The sequence below is a fragment of the Petaurus breviceps genome, unplaced genomic scaffold (genome assembly GCF_028583685.1).
Source record: "Petaurus breviceps papuanus isolate PSGF00001 unplaced genomic scaffold, PetGlider_PUasm1.0 126, whole genome shotgun sequence".
NCBI classification, from domain to species: domain Eukaryota; kingdom Metazoa; phylum Chordata; class Mammalia; order Diprotodontia; family Petauridae; genus Petaurus; species Petaurus breviceps.
This window is the reverse complement of record NW_027185655.1, coordinates 35,006,383-35,029,038: the sequence shown is the minus strand read 5'-3', so window position 1 is coordinate 35,029,038 and position 22,656 is coordinate 35,006,383. Positions and strand designations below refer to the sequence as shown.

Below are 22,656 nucleotides of genomic sequence, written 5' to 3'. Positions count from 1 at the left end.
ACAAAACTATGTTTTCTCTCTCTGCTTTCTGCTCCTCAGCTTGGTGATCTGTGGCCCCTGTCCCCTCAAAAAAAAAACCCCCCAAAAAACTCCTCCAAATGAAAGCAAAAGAACCAACATAGACCACCACCTCTGCCGTGGCCACATTGGGGGCTTGGCTTGAGACCTTTGTACTGAGAGAGGAGACCTTTGTCCCACTCTGCCCACCTGCCCTGGTCTTGGGTCCCCTCTGTCTGTCTTCTGTCCTTCCAACCTTGCGTACCGTAAGTCTGCCCTCAGACCCTGCATGTCACCTGTCCTGTCTGTGTTTGTGTCCAGCCCCCATGTCTGCCGCCTTTGTGTTCTTCCTATCAGTTTCTGCCAGGCCCCCACTTGGCTGGTGCCGGCCCCCTGCATGTTCCTTCTCCTGCTTTCCTTTCTTTGTGAACCATGTGCTGTGCTCCCTCCCCTCCACAAGCATGCAGTGTCCCTCCCTCCTTCATATCTTTGGCCAAATTTGTGGTATATAAAACTTGCTTTGTGTAGAAGTCTGTGGAATATCCATTTACATATACTAAGAACTATCAGTATTAACCGTGAGCCTTCTTTTCTCCCCTATTCCTCATCTTATCCCTCAGATGTCTTTGGGTACCTTCTCCTTCACCCCTGCCTCCCATGGTGAAGGGAGTATAACTTGTTACCCAAGCTAATCTGCACAAGTTATCACCTTTCATCGAATCTTCAGCAGATCACCCTCTGTCATCCCTTTGTGTGGCAGATTTTCAGTCTCTCCTTCTCTACTGCCTACAAACATGCCTGTATCTCTCCCGCCCCTAAAACGCCCTCTCTTGATCATTTCATCCTTTTGGATTATCGTCCTATATCGATATCTCTTCTCCCCTTTGTGGCCAGACTCCTTGCAAAAGGCTGTTTACACTAGATGCCTCCATTCTCTCTCCTCTCACTCTTAACGCCTTACAGTATGACCTCATCATCCCACTGAAGCTGCCCCCTCAAAAGTTACCAGTGATTTTTTATTGTCCTTGTTCATCCTTCATTTTTAAAGAGCTTCATGACGTCAGGAAAATGGTACCACGACTTGCAAGTGAATTGGATTTAATTGTGGGAGGGCTGTGAAAGGTTGCCAGCCTCACTTCCTCCTCCGGAGCCATCTGGGTCCAGTGGCGAGATGTGATCTTGTTAATTGCCAAAGCCAATGGCCTTTTCTCCATCTTGACTCTTCTTGTCCTCTATGCATCCTTTGACACTGTTGATCACCCTTTTCTTCTTCCTGCTTCTCCTCCTACCAGTCAGACTGCTCCTCAGTTTCCTTTGCTGAATCCTCATCCATTGCGCTATCTTGTAGGTGTCCAGCAGCGCTCCATCCTGGACACTCATCTCCCTCTATACTGTTTCACTTGACGGCTTTAATTATCTATGTGCTTATGATTCTCAGATCTACCTATTATGCCCTAGCCTTTCTGCTGAACTCCAGCCTTGCATCTTCACTTGTGTCTCTGACATCTCAAACTGGATCTCTAATAGAGATCTTGAACTTTGTATGTCCAGAATTGAACTTCTTTCTTTTCCCACTAAATCCTTCCTCCCTACCCCTTCCTTCTCTCCTCCTGTCCAGACTACCAGCATCCTCCCAGTGCTTCAGACTCACAACCTAGGAGTCATCCTTGATACCTCATTAGCTCTTGCCTCCCACCCCTTTTTGTGTGTTTTTGTAAAAAACATTTTATTTTTTCCAATTACGTGTAGTTTTCAAGCTTCATTTTTTTTTTGTCAGTGGTTCATTTTTTCCTCTTTCTTTTCTTTAAAAAAAATTATTTACTATTTACGACATTCAGGTCCATAAGTTTTTGAGTTCCAAATTTTCTCCCTTCCCCTCTCCTCCCCCTCCTCCTCCCCCCCCCGTGGTGATATTGGTTCTACGTATACTTTTATGTTAAGCATTAGTGAAGTTGTAAAGAAGAATTATAACCAATGGAATGAACAATGAGGAAGAAGAAGCAAAATAAAACAAAATGAAAGAGAGAGAGCAAGTAGTTTGCTTCGATCTACATTCAGACTGTATAATTCTTTCTCTGGAGGTGGATGGGCTTTTCCATCATGAGTACTTTGGAGTTATAACCTTGCATTGCTGAGAGGAGCCCTATCTATCAAAGTTAGTCATCACAGATATATGTCTGTAATTGTGTACAATGTTCTCCTGGTTCTGCTTCTCTCACTCAGCATCAGTTTATATAAGTCTCTCCAGGTTATTAGGAAATCCATCGGTTCCTCATTTCTTTTTTTTTTTTTTAAGCAATCGGGGTTAAGTAACTTGCTCAAGGTTACACGGCCAGTTATTTCTGGGTGTGGTGCTAAGTATCTGAGCCTGGATTTGATCCCCAGGTTATCCTGACACTGGAGCCGGTGCTCTTACTTGCTGAGCCACCTGGCCACCCCCCTCATTTCTTATAGCACTATAGTATTCCATTACATTCATATGCCACGACTTGTTTAGCCATTCCCCAATTGGTGGGCATTTCCTTGATTTCCAATTCTTTGCCATATTTTTGTACTTACAGGTCCTTTTCCCAATTGTATGATCTCTTTGGGATACAGCCCTAGAAGTGGTATTGCTAGGTCAAAGGGTATGCACGTTTTTATAGCCCTTTGGGCACAGATCCACATTGCTCTCCAGAATGGTTGGATCAGTTCTCAACTCTACCAACAATGCATTAGTGTTCCAATTTTCCCACATCTTCTCCAGCATTAATCATTTTCCTGTTTTGTCATGTTGGCCAATCCGACTGGTGAGATGTGGTACCTAAGAGTTGTTTTGATTTACATTTTTCTGCTCAATAGTGATTAAGAACATTTTTTCATATGCTTATAGATAATCTTTAATTTCTTCCTCTGAAAACTGCCTGTTCATATCCTTTGACCATTTATCAATTGGGAAATTATTTGTATTCTTGTGAATTTCAACATTCATTTTTTCTAAGGTTTTGAGTTCCAATTTTTTTTTCTCTCTCCCATTTCCCCTCCCCTAGACAGCAAGCTGTCTGATATAGGTTATACATGTGCAATCGTGTTAACATATCTCCACATTAATCATGTTGTGAAAGAAGAACATAAAGGAAAAGTCACAAAAAAATAACAAAAGTGAAAATAGTATGCTGCTTTCTCTGGATGTAGATAGTATTTTCCATCATGAGTATTTTGGAGTTGTCTTGGATCATTGTTTTGCTGAGAAGAGCTAAGTCTATCAAAGTCAGTCATCACACAATGTTGCTGTTATTATATACAATGTTCTCCTGTTTCTACTCACTTCACTAAGCATCAGTTCATGTAATCCAGGTTTTTCTGAAATACTCCTACTCATTATTTCTTACAGCATAAGAGTATTCCATTACATTCATATACTACAACTTGTTCAGCCATTTTCCAGTTGATAGACATTCCCTTAATTTCCAATTCTAAATGCTCCCACAAAAAGAGCTGCTATAAATATTTTTGTACATGTAGGTCCTTTCCCCTTTTTTATGATCTTTTTGGGATACAGATTTGGGATACAGAATTTAATTGCTCTTTGGGCATAGTTCTAAATCACTCTTCAGAATGTCTGGATCAGTTCACAACTCTACCAGCACTGCATTTGTATCCCAGTTTTCCCACATCTCCAACATTTCCCTTTTCTGTCATATTAACCAGTCTGATAGATGTAATGTGGTACTTAAGTGTTTTAATTTGCATTTCTCTAATCATAGTGATTCAGAGAATTTCTTCCGATGATTATAGATAGTTTTAATTTCTTTTTCTGAAAGCTACCTGTTCATATCCTTTGGCCATTTATCAATTAAAGAATGCCTTCTATTTTTTTTTTTTTTGCCTTTTGGAGGGCATTTGGGGTTAAGTGACTTGCCCAAAGTCACACAGCTAGTACTTGTGTCAAGTGTCTGAGGCTGGATTTGAACTCAGTTCCTCCTGACTCCAGGGACTGTGCTCTATTCACTGTGCCACCTAGCTGCCCTGTGCCTTCTATTCTTAAAAATTTGACTTCTGTGTATTTTAGAAATGAGGCCTTTGTCAGAGACATTGGCTGTAAAAATTGTTCCCCAGCTTTCTGCTTTCCTTCTAATCTTGGTTTCATTGGCTTTGTTTGTGCAAACCATTTTTAATTTAATGTAATCAGAATTATTCATTTTGCATTTCGTAATGTTCTCTATCTCCTGTTTGGTCATAAATACTTCCCTTCTCCATAGTTATGGCAGGTAAACTATTCCTTGCTCTCCTAATTTGCTTATGGTGTCACCCTTTATGTCTAAATCATGTACTCATTTTGAACTTACCTTGGTATACACCCCTCTCTTTCCCCCCTTCCTTTTCCAAGGTGTTGCCAAAGCCTTTCGATTTCACCTTTTTAATATCTCTTGAATATTCTCCCTTCTCTCCTGACACTGCCAGCATTCTAGTGCAGGCTCCATCATTTTACACTTTGATAACTGAAGCAGTATGCAGGTGGGTCTGCCTGCCTCAAGATTCTCCCCACTCCAGTCCATTTGCCAGTCAGCTACTAATATGGTTTTCCTAATATATAGGTCCGATGATATTACCCCATTATTCGAAAAACTCATGACTCCTTATTGTCTCCAGGAGCAAATTCAAAGTCTTCTGTTTGGCATTCAATGACGTTTATAACCTAACCCTCTCCTACCTTCCCACCCTTCTGCTTTTTTTTTGAGGGGGGAAGGCAAGGCAGTTGGGATTAAGTGACTTGCCCAAGGTCACACAACTAGTTAACTATCAAGTGTCTGAGATCTGATTTGAACTCAGGTCCTGATTCCAGGGCTTGTGCTCTATTCACCGTGCCACCTAGCTGCCCCTCAGTCTTCTTATAGGTTATTCCCTGACATATGCGTTTCTGACCAGTGACACTGGCCTCCTGGCTGTTCACTGCACAAGACACCCCATATTTCTGCTCTGATAATTTTTCCTGGCTGTCTTCTGTGCCTGGAACGCTCTCCCTCATCTCTCCTTTCTGGCTTTAAGTCCCAACTAAAATCCCACCTTCTACAGGAAGCCTTCCCTACTCCCCTTTCTTCATGTATTTGAAGCAAAACAACATGTTTGCTACATATTGAATACAGAAGTAGATATGAGAATCTATCTAGTTGTCTTCTATTAACCCGGTCATTAAAGAGATTTTTATAAATATGTAAAAACACTGATTCTTTTCTCACTATTTTTTTGGGTAATTTGAATGAAATACGTCATTTATGTTAATATGGAATGGGCTTATTATTTTAACTAAATTAATACATAAACATTTAAAAAATTTATCATTCTTATTTCAAACATGGTAAATATTTAATAAAACCCACATAAACCAAGGATCTTTAGGGTCCTTAATAATTTTTGAGAGGGTGAAGGGATCCTGAGACAGAAAATTTGTAGAACTGCTATATAAGATCATTTGTCAACTGAGGAATGACTCTTATTTTTTTTATTTTAAATTTTATGTTTATTTTTAGTTTATAACATTCATTTCCAGAAGATTTTGAGTTACAAATTTTCTCCCTGTCTTTCCCCTACCCACCACCCCAGAACAGCGATCCCACTGAATACCCCCTCCCCCAATCTGCTTTCTCCTGTATCTTCCCCCATGCCCCCTCTGACTTTCCAGTAGGGCTAGATGGATCTCCATACCCCAGTGCCTCTATAACTTATTTCCCAGTGTATGTAAAAAATAATAATTTTTTTTAAACATTTGATTTTAAAACTTTGAATTCTAGATTCTTTCCCTTCTTCCCCTCGATCACCCACCCTTACTGGGAAGATAAGCAATTCAATATAGGTTGTACATGTGTAGTTACACAAAACATTTCCATAGTGGCTATATTGTGAAAGACTGACTATATTTCCCTCCATCCTATCCCGCCCCCCACTTGTTCTGTTTTCTACTTTGACCCTGTCCCTTTCCAAAAGTGTGTGCTTCTAACTACCCTCCCCCCAACCTGCCCTCCCCCCATCATCCCCATCTTATCCCTTTCCCCCCTATTTTCCTGTAGGGTAAGATACCCAATTTAGTGTGTATTCCCTCCTTAAGCCAAATTCAATGAGAGTAAGGTTGACTCATTTCCTTTTAAATGGCTCTTATTCTTACAAGATTATATTATTTCTTTATTTTGGAAATAAGATGTTTATTTAAAAAACTTGCTGTAAAGATTTTTCTCCCGTTGTTTCCCTTTTAATCTTAGATCTGTTGGATTTGTATGAAACCTTTACATTTTTATCTAAGAAAAATTATCCATTTTATCTTCTGTTATCCTTTCTGTCCTTTGTTTGAACGTTTTTTCCCTCCATAGGTTTGGATAATTCTTTTGGTCTTTTTCCAATTTATTTATAATATAATTTTTTTATATCTAGGTCACATATGGCTTTGGAACTTACCTTGGTATGAGGTCTAAATTAATTTCTATTGTACTGCTGTCTAGTGTTCCTGGAGGGTTTTTCTTTTTTTAATCAAATGGTAAAGCCTTATTCAAGTAGCTGAGGTCTTTGTGTATATCAAACACTAAGTGATGAGGTTTTTTTGTGTGCCTAAACTGTTCTAATGATCTGTTTTTTGGCTAGTACAAAATCTATATCTATAGCCATATGTGAAAATGCTTTAAATCACTAAAAAGAGAAATGCAAATTAAAGCATTTCTGAAGTTCTGCCCCACACCCATCAGATTGATAAAGATGACCAAAAAAGAGAGGAGCTATGGAAAGATGTTCATTCAGTAAACATTTATTAGTCACCTGTTATGTACCAGACACTATGTTAAGCTCTGGGGACCCAAATAAAGGCAAAAGGAAGTCCTTGCCCTCATGGAACTCACAGTCTAATGAGAGAAGAGAAGACATCAAAAGAAGCTGAAAAGCATGAAGAGAAGGGAATAGAAGAGTTACCTGGGCATGGGACATGATGAAGATCTGCATCATGGGATGTAGACACTGGGAGGTGCCAGCACTTGGATCCTCTCACATGGAGGATCTGGGAACATCTCTCTGCTGTCCACTCTCTACCTTCTTCAGACAGGGGGAGGGGAGGAGTCCTAGAGCCAGACAGTCCTGAGGAGGAGTGAGTTTTAGGGTCGATTTAGTCTTGTTGGAAGAAGAGCTAATGAAGACAGTGGTGAGATCCTGGAGATCAGCCAGGTGGGAGGTGAAAGACGTTAGTGAACTTGTGACAGTTGTCTGTCCTTTTGGAAGAGAACCAATGACATCAGAGGTGAATTGGATTTAAGTGAGGTTTAGTTGCACAAAGTATCAGCATCATTCTCCCTGAGTCATCCTCAAAGTACAGAGGCAGGACAGAAGTCAAGACAACTGGTGATGGCCCAGGATGCAGCGAATGACCTTGGAGTCTTTAATGCCTGATTAAACTCTTAAGTGGCCCACAGCACCTGTTTCAGAAGCATTCTGTTGGAAAAAAATGTTCTCGTCTGTCCATTCTGCCATGGAAAGTCTTCTTGTGCTTAAGGTTGAAATGCCCCTTGTGGATATGTAAAACTATTTTGGAAAGTGTTTTGGAATTTTGTACAGAAAGTTATTAAGTGGTGCATGCCCTTTGACCCATGCATAACATTCTAAGTCTATACCCAAAAGAAATCAGAGGAAAAAAGCCCTATATGTACAATGGTATTCATAGCAGCTCTTTTTTTGGTGTCAAAAACAAACAAAAAAACTCTCTAAAAATCCAGAAACCTACGGGATACCCATCACTTTGGGAATGACTGGACAAATTGTAGTATATGAACGTGATATAGTACTATAGAAAATAAGGAAATAGATGATTTCAAATGGGTGTTGAAAGATGCCTTTGAACTGAAGTAGAGTGAAATAAGCAGCATCAGAAGAATTTATAGTATAAAATTTACATTGTAAAGTTGATCAATTTTGGGAACTTTTATAAACTGACGAAAATTAAATGGACAGAATGAGAAGTGCACTTTATAAAATAACAATTTAAAAGGAAATAATTTTGAAAGCTTTAAGAACTGTGATCAATGTAGTTATTATATACTATTCCAAAAGACTGATGATAAAACCTTTTATTTGCCTTAACTTATCCACCTCTTGACAGAAAGATACTGGATTTAGAGTGCAAAATGCGACATAAATTTTTTTTAACTTGTTCAGTAAGGGAATTGGTTTGCTTGACTATTCATCTTTGTTACAATAAATTTGATGTTTTAAAAAATTTTTTCCAATGGGATGTGGGTTGCAAGAGAGAAACATTTGGTTTCCTGTTAATAAAAAAAGGCAGATTAAAGTATCTAGTCTTCTATTGCAATTTCAAATTTTGAAACATGAAACAGCTGTCTGAAAATCCACATATAATAGGCTTTTCTTATTGTATTTGCTTATAAAAATATCTAACATTTAAATTTATTACCAGTTTGACAGTCATGAACAAATATGATCATTTCCACATACAAAGAACTGCCAAAGAGGTTTGGTTATGAAACAGTGAATTTACATATATAATTTGTTTTTTGTTTTAAAGTATACATCAGCTTTAACATGGTACTAACACTATCTTTCTGGATAAATTTTTCTTTTGTGTGTTATTAAAATCTTTAATTGATGATACTCTTTTCTTTTTTTTTTTTAAACCACTTCTCTATCCCCACAACAGTCTACTCCTCATTAAACTCCTTTTAACAAATAAGTAGTCAAGCAAACAAATTTATGTTATATAATGGTTGTATCTGAAAAATGTTATGTCACATTTTATACTTAAAGGCTTTAATCTCTTGATGTCTGCTAAGAAGTGAGAGACTTGAGTCTTCTCGAGTTACATTGATCAAGTCCTTAAATCTTTAGAAATTGTTGACTTCTATAGCGTTGTAGGCTATGTAAAAATTGTTTTCCTGGTTCTTCTCGCTTTAATCTGCATCAGTTCATACAAGTCTCAGTTTTCTCTAATCCATTCCCAATTTGTCTTATCTTATGGTATAGTTAATATTAATATTCCATTATAATCATATGTTATTTGTTCAGTCATTCTCTAGTTGATAGCCACCCTCTATTTCAAGTTCTTTGCTATAATAAAAGTACTGCTCTAAAAGATTTTTTGTTCACAGGGTCCTTTCCCTCTTTTTTGATATCTTTGGGGCATGAGGCTAGGAGTGGGTATCACTGGACCAAAGGGTATATGCATAGTTTAGTAACTTTTGGATAATAATTCCAAGTTATTGTACAGAGCAGTTGAACTGGTCTTTTTCCTTTTTAAGAAGGGAGCTGATTTAGGTATGCTTACAGAGGGAACATAGTCTGTGAACGTAGTCCAGGTATGCTACCTTCCTGTGGTATGGCTGTAGAGGATCTGAATTCTCTTCATTATAAACTAGCCTGGTTTAGGACTTCTTCCCTTCTCTTCTAAACTATTTAAATAACCACCTAATTGGGCTTCTTGCCTCTGGTCTGTTGAGTCCTAATCTGTGTCCTCCATGTCACTTCCCAAGAAATCTTGCTAATATCCCACTATATTAGAACAACACGAGGAAAGACTGATGAAAGAGTATTAGACTTTAAAGAAAGAGGAAGCTGGTCTAAAATTGGCAATTGATAAATGCCATTTTTGTAGAGCTTCTGTTAAGTATGTCAGTCACATAGTATCCCAGCAAAGGAGTGACCACTGATCCAGAAAATAGAAGCACTACTCATCTGGCCATGATCAAAGCATCTATGTGAGCTAGTGTCTTTTCTAGGATTCAGTGGCTACTTTCATAAATGTGTGAAGAATTATGTTGCTATTGTCAAACCTCATTATTCAAGGATGTGTGTGTGTGTGTGTGTGTGTGTGTGTGTGTGTGTGTGTATGATTGCAAAGAATAAAAAGCATGACAAGAAAAATCAAATGAGCTTAAACCATCATTTGCCTTTTGGAGACCTTTGGGACGAAGAATTTGAGCAAACTTAAAGACTTGGTCAGATGCCTCGCAAAGGCACCAGTTATAGCCTGTGCTGACCCACCCGAACAAACCCTTTATAATGCCTCATAGTGTAGTGGAAGGCTTGGGAGCAGTTTTATATTGATAAAGCAGTAGTCAGAAAAACCTTGTGGCATTTTCTAGTAGAGGATTTATAGAGAAATTCAGTATACAATATGCAAACTAGAATTTGTAGCTTTAAAATGGATTGTCAAGGGGAGGCCAGGTGGCTCAGCGAGTAAGAGCACCGGCCCCAGTGTCGGGATGACCTGGGGATCAAATCCAGGCTCCGATACTTAGCACCATACCCAGAAATAACTGGCCGTGTAACCTTGAGCAAATTACTTAACCCCGATTGCTTAAAAAAAAAATAAAACGGGCTGTCACTGAAAAGTTTAGAGATTAAGTGTCTGGAATAGATCTGGGGTTCCCAGAGAAAGGACATCATGATGTGTTCATAAACACTTATCATGTTAAGAGGATGCTAGGAATGATCCTGCTGTTGGGGAGGCTGAGTCCCTACCCCTGTTTTTTCTTGTTTACTCAAAAATCACTCCTGGTGATACCATTTAGCATCTTTGTGTTCCAAGTAACTGCGATCTTAAGTTGGAGGATAGTTGGGGCTGCATCGGTAGAGGGAGTTTCTTTATGGGCAGTTCCCTACAGTGAAATCACAGCTCTGGCCCCAAACTAAGTCTTAATATGCTCCAAGATAAGTGCCTGCAGTTTGGTTCAGCTTCAGAAGTCACTAATGCCTAGAGGAGAGGCAGAAGAAAGGCTCTCATCACTCTCCCTTAGATTGTTGCAACAGTCTTCTACTTGGTCTCTTCTCCCACAGCTCTACGCCATCCAGTTCAGCCTCCATGCTGCTGCCAAAGGGATTTTCCTCAGTCACAGCTATATATGATTCCAATAGTCCATAAACTCTAGTGGCCCCTTAATGTTTTGCCTCTAAGACAGGGGGTCTTAACTTTTCTTGTGTGGCCCTCTTTGGCAATCTGGTGAAGCCTCTGGACCCTTTCTCAGAATAATGTTTTTGAATATTACAAAGGAATTACAAGGATTATAAGTAATACAAAAGATTACAAAGGAAGTCAATTATATTGAAATATAGTTATCAAAAAAAAAACCAACCCAAACAAGTTTATGGCCCCCTTATTATGTGTCTAAGAGGAAACAATCTCCTTTGTTTAGCTTTTGAAAACCCTTCACTATCTGATTTCGAGTTTATCATTCTAGTTTTTAGTGGATATTATACTGCATACTCTGACCTAGCCCAGCTGGTCTGCTCTCTACTCCTCAAGTATCTTGATGTCCTTGATACCTTGGATCTCCCTTCTCTGTCCTTTTGCATTAGCTGTGCCTGGTTCCTGGACTATGTTACCTCTGTAATCTCTGCCTCAAAGACTCTTTTCCTTTGAGATGTAGGTCAGCCATCATCTTTTGTATGAAGTCTTTTCTGATCTTCCTGACTACTACTGCCCCCCCTCCCAAACTGCCTTGTGTATAACTATCATGTTACATATATTTGTGTTTTCTTTATCTTTTGCTGCATATTCTTATCTATGCACTTGTTTTCTCCCCGCTTTGGGAAAAGCTTCCAATTTTTTCTCACCCTATACTGTATTTTCTTTTTTCGCCCCCCTCCTCTGGACCAAAAACCACAGAGATGCCTCATTGCTATTTTTTCTTCTTCTAAATTTCTAAAGTGGGAAAATAATTTAGCTTTATAAAATAAGATCTTTATATCAGTACTTTTGTTTTGTCTCTCCCAGTATTTGAGGCATTGCTTCTGATTACCTCGTTCTATGTCTTGATTTCTATTTAACCTTTTTCAAGGGCTGGTTATACATCCAACAGAACCTGCCTGACTTGTTCTTTGTTTTGAGAGAAAAAAAAATCCACTGGAAAATTAACCTTGTTGGCTTTGGACAAGAAGGGACTTGAATTCTGAAAATGCTGAGTTTCTTTTTTTTAAACCAGTGAAGTGACTTCTTAAAAAAAAATTAATAGGCTATAAATTTGATTGCTGGGAAAATAGCAGATAGAAATTCGTGACAAGAAAGGTTTGCTTTCTTGTTTTGCTGGCGATTGGCTTTTGAAAAAAAGTTTCTGACCTCCATGAAAAGACCTTAGAATTTGAAGGGAGTATTTGAGTTGGTTGACTGATTCCGTGTCAACCAACATTCATCAGGTGTTTACTGTGTGCCAGACACTATGCTAAGGACAAGGGATATTGAAACAGGCAAAAACCACCTCTGCCCTTAAGGAGTTTACAGCCTAATTGTACCCCACTCCATCCTTGGGCTGCTTTAATTAGAAGAAAGGTGCTTCTTCTATTGAGCTGAAATTTACCTCCTTAAAAGAGTCTGTATCTTGGGTTTACTCTTCTCCTCTGGAGTCATAAAGCACAAATCTAATGCTTATTCCAGGCATTTGAAACTGGTGATTATGTCTCTTTCTTCTTCTTTTCCCTCACGTGTTTTCTTTTCCAGCCTAAATCTCCTTAGTTCTTCGATTCTTCCAGATACGATACATGGTGTCTCCTTGCCATCTTGGTTCATGTTGTAGTTTGTCAGTGTCCCTCATGAGATGTGACATGAGACACAACACTCTAGTTTGTTGTCTAGGGTAGTGGTTCTCAAACTTTTTTGGTCTCAGGACCCCCTTACATTCTTAAAAATGATTGAGAACTACCTCTCCCTTAGTAGCTTTTATTTTTGTGAATTATGACTATCAACATTTACTGCATTAGAAATGAATCCTAGTATTTTGTGGAAATAGTTTTGATCTTGAGGGACCCTCTTTAAAGAATTTTGGGAACTTCCAAGGGTGCTCAGACCTCATTATGAGATCTTCTGGTCTGGTGAACTTGTTTTGTCCCTTGTTCAATTTTTTTCTTATACAGCATGTCATGGTGGAGTACCTTGGATACTGGAATTGAATATGTCTTTGCTTTTGGAAAAACCCTGTAAAAGTAGAATGATTCTCTATCTGTTTTTTATAGGGGATGCAGAGGGCCACCAATGTCACTTACCAAGCACATCATGTCAGCAGAAATAAACGAGGTCAAGTGGTGGGGACCAGAGGTGGATTTCGTGGTTGTACAGTTTGGTTAACAGGTATAGTCAACCAAAGCAAATTGATTTTTATACCAGGCACAGACACTGTAAGTAGACTGTTCCACAGACCTCTGTGTAAAGCAGTTTTTATGTAATGTGAATTTGCCTTTGGAGGGAGGGGGCCAGCATATGGTTCAAGGATGTGTGGGGGCCTGGGACAGAGTAGTGAGTGCAGGAGGAGGAACATGTGGCCACCCATGGTAGGGAGAGGGGAGCAGAGATGTAGGGGCTCAATGCAGCTACAGACAGGAGATGATGGGAGCATGGATGCCGTGGGGGCTGGGGACCGACATGTGGTCCTCAAGGCAGACTGACAGAAAACAGACGTGGGGGTCAAAGGTCTGTCTCTCTTGGTACTGGGGTCTCAAGCCAGTCCCCTAATCTAGCAGTGGTATGGCTGTCTCTCTTCATACCTTCTTCTGCTTTCACTTAGAGGATTTGGGGGTTTTTTTTGGTGGTGGGGTGGGTGGGAGGCTCCAAAACACCCAAGTTAAGGGGCAGGAGTGTACAGAGTACAGGACTGTACGATGAAGTTAACATGGGTTTTGATGTTTTTTTTTTTTTTTTTGGAATGTGGATTTCTTTCAGAATTCTTTATAAAAAGTAGAATTTGTGTGATTTGAATTTCCATAAAATGAGAACTGTCTGTAGGGTAATCTAGAGTAATGGTTCTGTAAGTATGGTCTTCAGGCCCCCTTCTTGGGGGAAATCAGTATGAAATACTGGTATTAGTTAAGGGACAGATTTATTTTACCCACCACAGAAAATATATATAATGGGAAGGACTCACAGGGGGTTATGGACAAATACTGAAGCATAAAATTACTCCAATAATAATCCATTGGGCTGGGGTGCCATGGTACTTAGTAGGAGGGCGTAGCTGGTTTCCATGATGTAAAAATTAACAAGTTAGGAATGATACCTTAAAAAATCCCCAGCTACTGGAAACTATTAGCATGTGTCTGCCTCCACCTCTTCCCATTCCTTTATCAGACCGTAACTAAGCATTATCATTATTTAGGGTGATTATAAAGAGCATGTGGAAAAGGGAATGAGGGTTGATAAATTGGGCAACCAGATCACTTCAGTAGAATCAGAACCTTTCTGCTAACAGTTTATGGATGTTATGGAAACTGGCCTTTGGTTCACTTTTGTCACTCTCTTTCCCATCCTAGAGTAATATAATTTAAAAGAATGTATATTTTTCTTTTTAAATGTGAAACTTCAGTAAGGCTATGACACAATAGCATCCAAAGGGAACATTTGAAATTTAGCTAACTACCACTAAATTCTGTTTAAGATCCCCAGTGAGTTCCAGATTAAGTTCAATTCTGTATGTCAGGGTTATTGCAACACATGCTTTCATCATTTCGGAACTGCATATGTTCCCCTTTTAGAGATAGCTGTTGAGGTAATGAAGTCTGTCTCTCCTTTGTTAGATTTTCTTTTTGTTGGTATTGTGAATAAACAATGGAAGATAAATGGTATCATTGCTCCTTAGACATCTTGGTGCTGCAGCTCATAGAGTACTGGATTTGGAGGAAAGGAGACCTGAGTTTAAATCCTGCCTCATGCATTTGCTAGCTGTGTGACCCAGGTCTCTTCATCACTTATCAACCTCAGTTTACTCACCCATAAAATGGGGATATTAATAGCACCTATTTCATGAGGTTATGTAAGGATCAAATTAGCAAATATGAAAATATATATTTTATATACAAATTCTAGTTACTATTATGTGAAGATACAATAATCTTTTTTCTTTGGTAGTACTTCTCACAAACCCCTATTACATATGAGGTCTAAACCAGAGATTCTTAACCTTTCTTGTGTCCCAGACTCCTTTGGCTACAGCCTAGTGAAGCCTGTATAACATAAAATGCATAAGAATTCAAAGGAAACAAATGATCGAAATAGCAAAATATTAAAAAAACAAAAACAAAACAAACAAAAAAGTCAGCAGATCCCAGGTGAAGAGTCCCTGGTCTAAACCGCGCTTGGCGATTCCCAACTCCCAGGTTTGTCTGGAGCTGGGAAGACGACCGTGAGCATGGCACTAGAGGAGTATCTCGTCTGCCACGGCATCCCGTGCTACACTCTGGATGGTGACAACATACGGCAGGGTCTCAACAAGAACCTGGGCTTCTCGCCGGAGGACAGGGAGGAGAACGTCCGGCGCATTGCAGAGGTTGCCAAGCTCTTTGCGGACGCCGGCCTCGTGTGTATCACCAGTTTCATATCTCCTTATACCCAGGTAGGTGTCTTCCCTTCTGTGGTCGTCTTCTTTTTTTTTAGTGATAGATATTTTTTAACTCTCATGGAAGCAAAGAAAAAAGACAAATTATAAAGGAAGCAAAGAAGTTATACTTTGATGTAATTCGAAAAATTAAAAATTAAAAGACTTACTGTAGTGATGGTGGGCAGCAAGGTGGCACAATGGATAGACCGCTGGTCTTAGAATTGGGAAGATTCCTCTTCGTGAGCTAAGTGCGGCTTCACCCTTTTACTAGCTGTGTGACCCTGAGCAAGTCACTTAACCCTGTGTGCCTCAGTTTCTTCATCTATAAAATCAGCTGGAGAAGGAAATGGCAAACCCCTCCAGTGTCTCTGCCAAGAAATCCCCACAAAGAGCGGGGCATGACTACCATGACTGAACATCAGTGGTGACAGGTTCAGTGTATGGCCTCCTCAAATCCAGTTCAGTAAATCTTATGTTAACGGCATTGCAAGTTTAAGTATGAATTTGGGAGCCACATGACCAAAGAATTCATTAAAGATATTCTTTCAAAGATTACTTTTGATGAAAGCCTATTGTGTTGGAAAAGTGATGAATTGGGCTCTTTCAGATAGTTTTACGATTATTGATGCAATGAAGACATTCTTCTAATGGTTCATGGACATTCAGTCTTTGGTTCATCATTGCCCCTCTCCTTTATCTTCCTAGAAATAAATCTAATTTACAAGAACCCAACCTGTTTTTAAACGCTGGACATAATTTGAGGTTGAATATATTTCCCATATTACTTAATAATTGATGTATTTGTTTACATTACTGACATGATCTTCATAATTGGAGGCTCCTCAGTCTTTTTGTGTGGAGGACTCACCTTTCCTGACCTGTTCGCCCGTAACCTTTAGATTTCTTTGGGCAAGATAGTGAGTTGGCTTTGGTATAATCTGCTTTTCCTAGTCCATTGCCTTAACTCTAGCTGTGCTCTCTTTCCTTCCCAGGTTCAACTCTATACTGATCTCTATTCTCAAATCCCTTGCGTTCTTGTCATGTCTCCTCTCATGACTAGATAAACCCCAAACTGGGTTATTTCCACCATCTATCTGTTCTTATAGAAATTTAATTGCCAAATCTGATGGCCTTTTTCTATTTCTCACCCATCTTGACTCTGCATTGACCATCCTCTCTTTGGGAGTACTTTTTCCTCACTGGGTTTTTTTTTTTTTAATTTGATTTTTTTCTTTTTTTTAAATAGTATTTTCTTTTCTCCCCAATTATATGTAAAGATAGTTTTCAACATTGATTTTTAAAAAAATTATTTATTTACTTTTAGCTTACAACATTTAGTCTCACAAGGTTTTGAGTTCCAAATTTTCTTCCCCTATCTCTCCTCCCCCTCCCCCCCATGGTGGCATACAATCCGATATGGGTTCTACAGATACCTTCACATTAAACATTAGTCAGATTATAAACAAGGATTATAACCAATGGCCTGAACAATGAGAAAGAAGGAACAAAGGAAAGAGAGAGAGGAAGCACTTTGCTTCAGTCTGCATTCAGATTCTGTAATTCCAACATTCATTTTTTAGAAGATTTTGAGTTCTAAATTTTTCTCTCTCCCTCCCCTCCCCACCACCTCTCCAGGACAGCAAGCAAAGAGATATAGGTTATACATGTCCCCACTGGGTTTTCATGACACTGCTCTGCCTGCTTCCTTCTTGGGGTCCTTTGCTGGATCATCCCCCTAAGTGTAAGTGGTCCCCCAGGGCTTTGTCTTGGGCTCTCTTCTCTTCACTCTCTACACACTCTGACTTGGTGAGAGCTTCCATTGGTCCTGTTATTTCTGAGCAGATGACTCTGGCCTTCTGGCTGTTCACTCCATCTCTCAGCTCCAGGTATTTTCTGGGGCTATCCCCTGTGCCTCTAATGCACTTCTTCCTCCATTGACCTCCCTGCCTTCCTTCCAGGCTCAGCTAAAATCCCACCTCCTACAGGAAGCCCTCCTCAACCCCTCTTAATTCTAGTGCCTTCCTTTTGTTCCTTTGTTTATTCTGCATATAGCTTGCTTTGGATATGTCTGTTTGCATGTTGTCTACCCTACCAGACTGTCAGTTCCTTGAGGGCAGGGACAGTCTTTTGCCTCCTTTTTTATTCCCATTGCTTTTTTTTTTTTAAGCAATTGGGTTTAAGTAACTTTCTCAAGGTTACACGGCCAGGTGTTTCTGGGTGGGTGCTAAGTGTCTGAGCCCGGATTCGATCGGATCGCCAGGTTGTCCCGACACTGGGGCTGGTGCTCTTACTCGCTGTGTTACCTGGCTGCCCCATCCCCATTGCTTAACACCTGCCTGGGCTATAGTAGGCTCTTAATAAATGTTTGCTGTCTAATCGATATATCCAGCCCTAGTCTCTTGATTACAGTCCTGTGTCTTGAATTACCCATTGGACATTTCAACTGAATGTATCAGACGTGTCCAGAACAGAATTCTTTTTTTCTCCCCAAACCTCAGTGTCTTATCTTTGACCCTCTCACTTCCTAATGCTTAGATAGCACTCAGTTGCCAAATCTCCACCACATATCTTGTCTAGTCCCCTCCTCTCCACTCACAAGACACCACCATATATAGCTACTATGTCACTGTCTACTACATAGGCACTATATTAGTACTATAATAGCCTTCTAATTGACCTCCATGCCTCAGATTTCTCCTTGTTGCAATCCGATCTCCACACAGCCACCGCCATGATTTTCTTGAAGGACAGATCTAATTAAGTCACACTTCTACTCAGTAAACTCTAGTGGCTCCCTGTTACTTCCAGAATTAAATATAAGCCCTTCTGTTTGGTATATAAAGCCTTCTTCTACCTGGCCCTTTCCATCTTTCTCAGCTTCCCTGACAAGTACTCCAGGCATGCTGGCCTTGAACTGGCTGTCCCTACTCTGGAATGTATTCTCACCTTAGAATCCTTGTTTGCTTTCAAGAACACAATTCAGTGCTGTCCTGCTTACGGAGCCTTCCCTGATCTTTTGGCTGCTAGCATCTTCCCCTGAGGTTGCTTTGGCCCTGCTTTGTGTGGGCTTGGTAGCTGCCTGTATACTCGAGTGTCCTTTCTTCTGTCTGCATGCCAGCTCTTTGAGAACAGGTGCTGGTGCCTGGTACGTGATGTTCATTTTATCAGTTCCTTTTAAGGATGATGCAATTAAGGTTTTGGTCTTTCAGACCTTAGTGGGTCTTTTGTCTGTGTAACTTGCCAGTGATGCCCCCATGTAAGTACATAAGGGAACATGAAGAAACCTACCGAGATGTATTCCATAAATCTGAATTACGTTTCTTGTTTGTTCGGAAATATTTAATATTCCATTGAAAACCACCATTATTTATTCAAGATTAGTGAATCATGGTAGTTCCTGGTTTTCACACATCATCTCATTTGCTCTTTACTATAAACTGCTGTGGGAGGTGGAAATGAAATTCCTTTTTTGGAAAAGATGGAAGCGTGGTTTCTAGAGGCAGAATCCCTTTTTTTTCCTTCACATTTTCTTCTGTGCTTGCTCCTTAAGGCCTGGGAACCGAAATGCTTCTTACAGGTTCATTTGTTTTTGACCTTATCTTTGTTGTCTTTGAGATTTTTAGCTCCAGGGCCTGGGTTTTCCTTTGGGGAACATCTAGTCCCAGCCCAAGTTGAGAAAAGGTATTTATATATCTATTAAAAATTCCACCCCTTAGGTCAAGGGAAGTTCTGAGAGCCAGTTGAAACCTAGTTCCTCTCTGGAGTTTTGTGACCTTGGGCAAATCATTTAAACACTTCCTTCTTAGGAAAACTACTTAAGCTGACTGGCTGACTTCCTTTGATAAATAATAATTGATAATTGATCATGCAGAGAGTGCTTTAAGCTTTGCCAAGCACTTTGTAAACATTATCTTATTTGCTTCTCACCACCCAGGGAGGGAAGTGCTGTTATTATCCCCATTTTACAGATAAGAAAACTGAGATTGACACTGAATGGCTTGCCAGGGACTTGCCCTTATTTACCCAGTTTTTCCCTCTGACCTTGGCTTAGCCTCTGGGATTCCAGCTGGGCTTGTTGATGGCTTATCCATAGCATTAGTAGCTAGCACTCAAATAGTGCTTTGTAGGAGGCTTTACAGTTACTGCCTTATTTGATCATCATAGCAATCCTGAGAGGTAGGTGCCCCTCCATTTTACAGTTGGGCAAACAGAGGTAGATGGAGGTGCAGTGAATTGCCCAGGGTGACATAACTAGTAAATATCTGAGGCAGGATTAGAACTCAGGCCCAGCACTCAGTTCATATTGCTGCTTCAGTGCCCTAAATGCATGTAGATAAACACATCCCTTGAACGCCTCTGTTCTGTGGACTTGTCACTGAAGAATGCATTAGCTGGTGGACCCAGGGGCCTTGAGGGCTCCAGGCCTTCATCTGGTACTATGATAGCATCCTTCTTTGGCCAATTTAAATAGCAAATTTGGCAAAATTTAAATTTCCGCCCCCTTTCTGAAAAGGGCACAGCTAAAGAGACAGTATTTCTCTTCATATCTTCTTTACTGTGAAATCTTTCATGGCTGCTCACTTCCAAATGGCCACTCTGACTGCATGCAGGTGGCCTCTCTTGATATATTTCTCCTCCAGAGCCAGATTGTACTACCTCCCAGGGATATTGCATGCTTTTCACCCTCATTCAGCCAGTTCTCTCTGTCTAGAATGTGTCATTGTATAACTGTTAAAGTTATCCTTGGCCTTCAAAGTCAAGTTCAAATGCCATTTAGTGAAACTTCCCCTACAGGTGCTCATGGCTGGATATGCATTTGTGTGCTCACTCTGTCCCCCCCCTCCCCCCCCCCTCTCTCTCTCCTCTGTCTCTGTCTCTGAGAGAGAGAAAGGGAGGGAGAGGGAGAGGGAGGGAGGAAGAGAGGGAAAGAGAGAGAGGGAGGGAGAGGGAGAGGAGAAGGGGAGATAGGGAGAGAGAGAGAGAGAGGGAGGGGGAGAGAGAGACAGAGACAGAGAGAGAGTGTGTGTGTGTGTGTGTGTGTGTGTATGTATCTTTGTGTTCTCCCTTAGCACAAAGGTTTCCTCATGGTAAGTGCCCAAATAAATGTCTTTTAAATTGACTTTTATTTTCCTTCCATTTTCCTTTTTACATGGAAGAGAGGTTTTTCCCCCTCGAGATGCATCAAGTATTTGGGCGAACACGTCTTTTTCTGAACTTTTCGTTTCAAAGCCTCAGTGGGTTTTATGGTTTGGATGACTTTGCTAATGGGGCACAGTGACTTGGTGTCTGTAGAGCCAGATGAGGACCATCTGCAGTGATAGTGCCCTTCAATGTCAGAGACAGGTCATAGGCATCTTGAAGACTGTAAGGGATCTTGGCCAAGACAGTAGCAGAAGAATGTGCTGGTTAGTTTTTTTTTAACTCCTAAAATGGTTTTCTTTTCCCTCAGGATCGTAATAATGCGAGGCAGATTCATGAAGGAGCAAGCTTACCTTTTTTTGAAGTGTTTGTTGATGCACCTCTGCATGTGTGTGAAGAAAGAGATGTCAAAGGACTCTACAAAAAGGCCCGAGCTGGAGAGATTAAAGGTACTCAAGGATGGTGTTTTCTTTTCCGTGTTGTTCCTTTTAGCCACAGCTGCAGTTTGGGCATATGGGCAGGACTCATGTCACTCCAGTGCCTCTAGAAGCAAATAACCAGTCATCCTGATGGATATCTGGCCACTGGACCCAGATGGCTCTGGAGAAGAAAGTGAGGCTGGAGATCTTGCACAGCCCTGCCTCACTTAAATCTAATTCACTTGCATGTCATGGCATCACTTCCCTGATGTCATGGTCTTTGAGAATGAAGGATAAACAACTAAGAGCAAATACAAAAAGCCCATTGGGGATTTTTCAGGCCCTTCACAGCTCTGACTCAGCTCTCCTTCCCTCTGTGCCTCTGTCTCTTACGATCTCCAGTGAGACCTTTCCTGAATCTCTTTTACTCTCCCCGCTTCCCTGCCTCTAGTGCTCTTCCTGCCCACTGTCCTCAGGATTTGTATGTGTTGTCCCACTTTTATACTGCAAGGTCCTTGAAGACAGGGCTGGTTCTATTTTTGTCTTTGTCTCTGGTATCTAGCATAGTGTTTGGTGCATAGTGGGTGTTTAATAAGTGCTTGTTGAGTAACCAGTTGGTAGGAGATAATTCCCCTGAGCTCTGGACACTAGAAGGGTAGAACTTGTGGAGATTGGAGACAACCTCCCTGGATAGTCTTAGAGGCTCAGGATGGAGATAACCTGGCAAGCCAATGCTACTTTCTGTTCTAGGAAAGGGAGTTCTAGCTCACATAATATTGAGGAAAATTCTGAAATTTTGAAATCTGAAAATTCCTTGGGGTTGGATCTGAACCTTGTTTGTCTTTGTACATAGATTTGTATATAAAATTTGTGTATAAGCATATATATATAAATAAAAGTCACAGACACTGGATGGAATCTCAAAGGCCTGTCCAACATTTCTAACAAGTGGGTCATTTAATCTCTTCTTGAAAATCTCTGGTGATGAAGCGACCCCTTCACCATCCCAGAAAGCTTTCTGTTTTGGGGGAGCTGTAATGTTTAGGAAGTTTTTCATGATATCTAATCAGAACTTTCCTCTCTGCAACTTCACATCAAATTAATTCTGCCTTCTGGGGTTAAGAAAGGATTGTCTTTAGATACTTGACCACAGCCATTGTGTTTCCTCTGGTCTTTCTGTCCATACCCCCCCCCCCCCCCCCCCCCCCCCCCCCCCCCCTTTCCCCAATAGCTTTTGCTGATTATCTCTGGTTTCTTCATTTCCCTGTGGTCAATCTTCAACCCGCTGGCCTACCTGGTTGCCACTTTCTAGATGTGTTCCAGTTTGTCATTGTACCAAGGAAGGAGACTTTAAGAATTACAGCCTCTGGGCACAGGGGTACGCTTTGCCTGCTTTTTATTAAAACTTGGTTCCCTCTGACAGGACAGTTCTTATTGCCTTGACCAAGGTCACCTCGAAACTCTTTACCCTGTGCTATAGTGAACTCCAGTCAGAGGACCTGGAATTATATCTGACATTTACTACCTGTGTAATAATGACCCTTAATCCCTCTAGGACTCAGTTTGCTCCTCTGTAACATGAGGGTAGAGGAGTAGATAACCTCTCATGACCTTCCCAATTCTAGGTCGATGAGTCTGTGAACCTAAAATTCCTTGGGTGAATAATCACTGAGAATCCCTGTCCAGTGAACCCCCACATTCCTCCTTATACTGGTATTCACAAATATCCCTCTGCTTGGACCTCCTGGCCATTCAGTTCTCTGAGCAGTTATAATACC

The 22,656-nt window shown here is 40.5% G+C and overlaps 1 protein-coding gene across 4 annotated transcripts in view; it reads left to right on the top strand.

Moving 5' to 3' along the window:
- PAPSS1 (3'-phosphoadenosine 5'-phosphosulfate synthase 1) overlaps window positions 1–22,656 on the top strand; it is a 524,017-nt gene that overhangs the window by 403,436 nt on the left and 97,925 nt on the right. For 3 of the 4 annotated variants that reach the window (XM_069094889.1, XM_069094871.1, XM_069094880.1), the window contains exons 3-5: window positions 12,967–13,081; window positions 15,100–15,335; window positions 20,770–20,908. In XM_069094889.1, the coding sequence (XP_068950990.1) occupies window positions 12,967–13,081; window positions 15,100–15,335; window positions 20,770–20,908 (490 nt within the window). The remainder of the gene's footprint in view (window positions 1–12,966; window positions 13,082–15,099; window positions 15,336–20,769; window positions 20,909–22,656) is intronic. The other variant, XM_069094899.1, reaches the window with a different exon arrangement.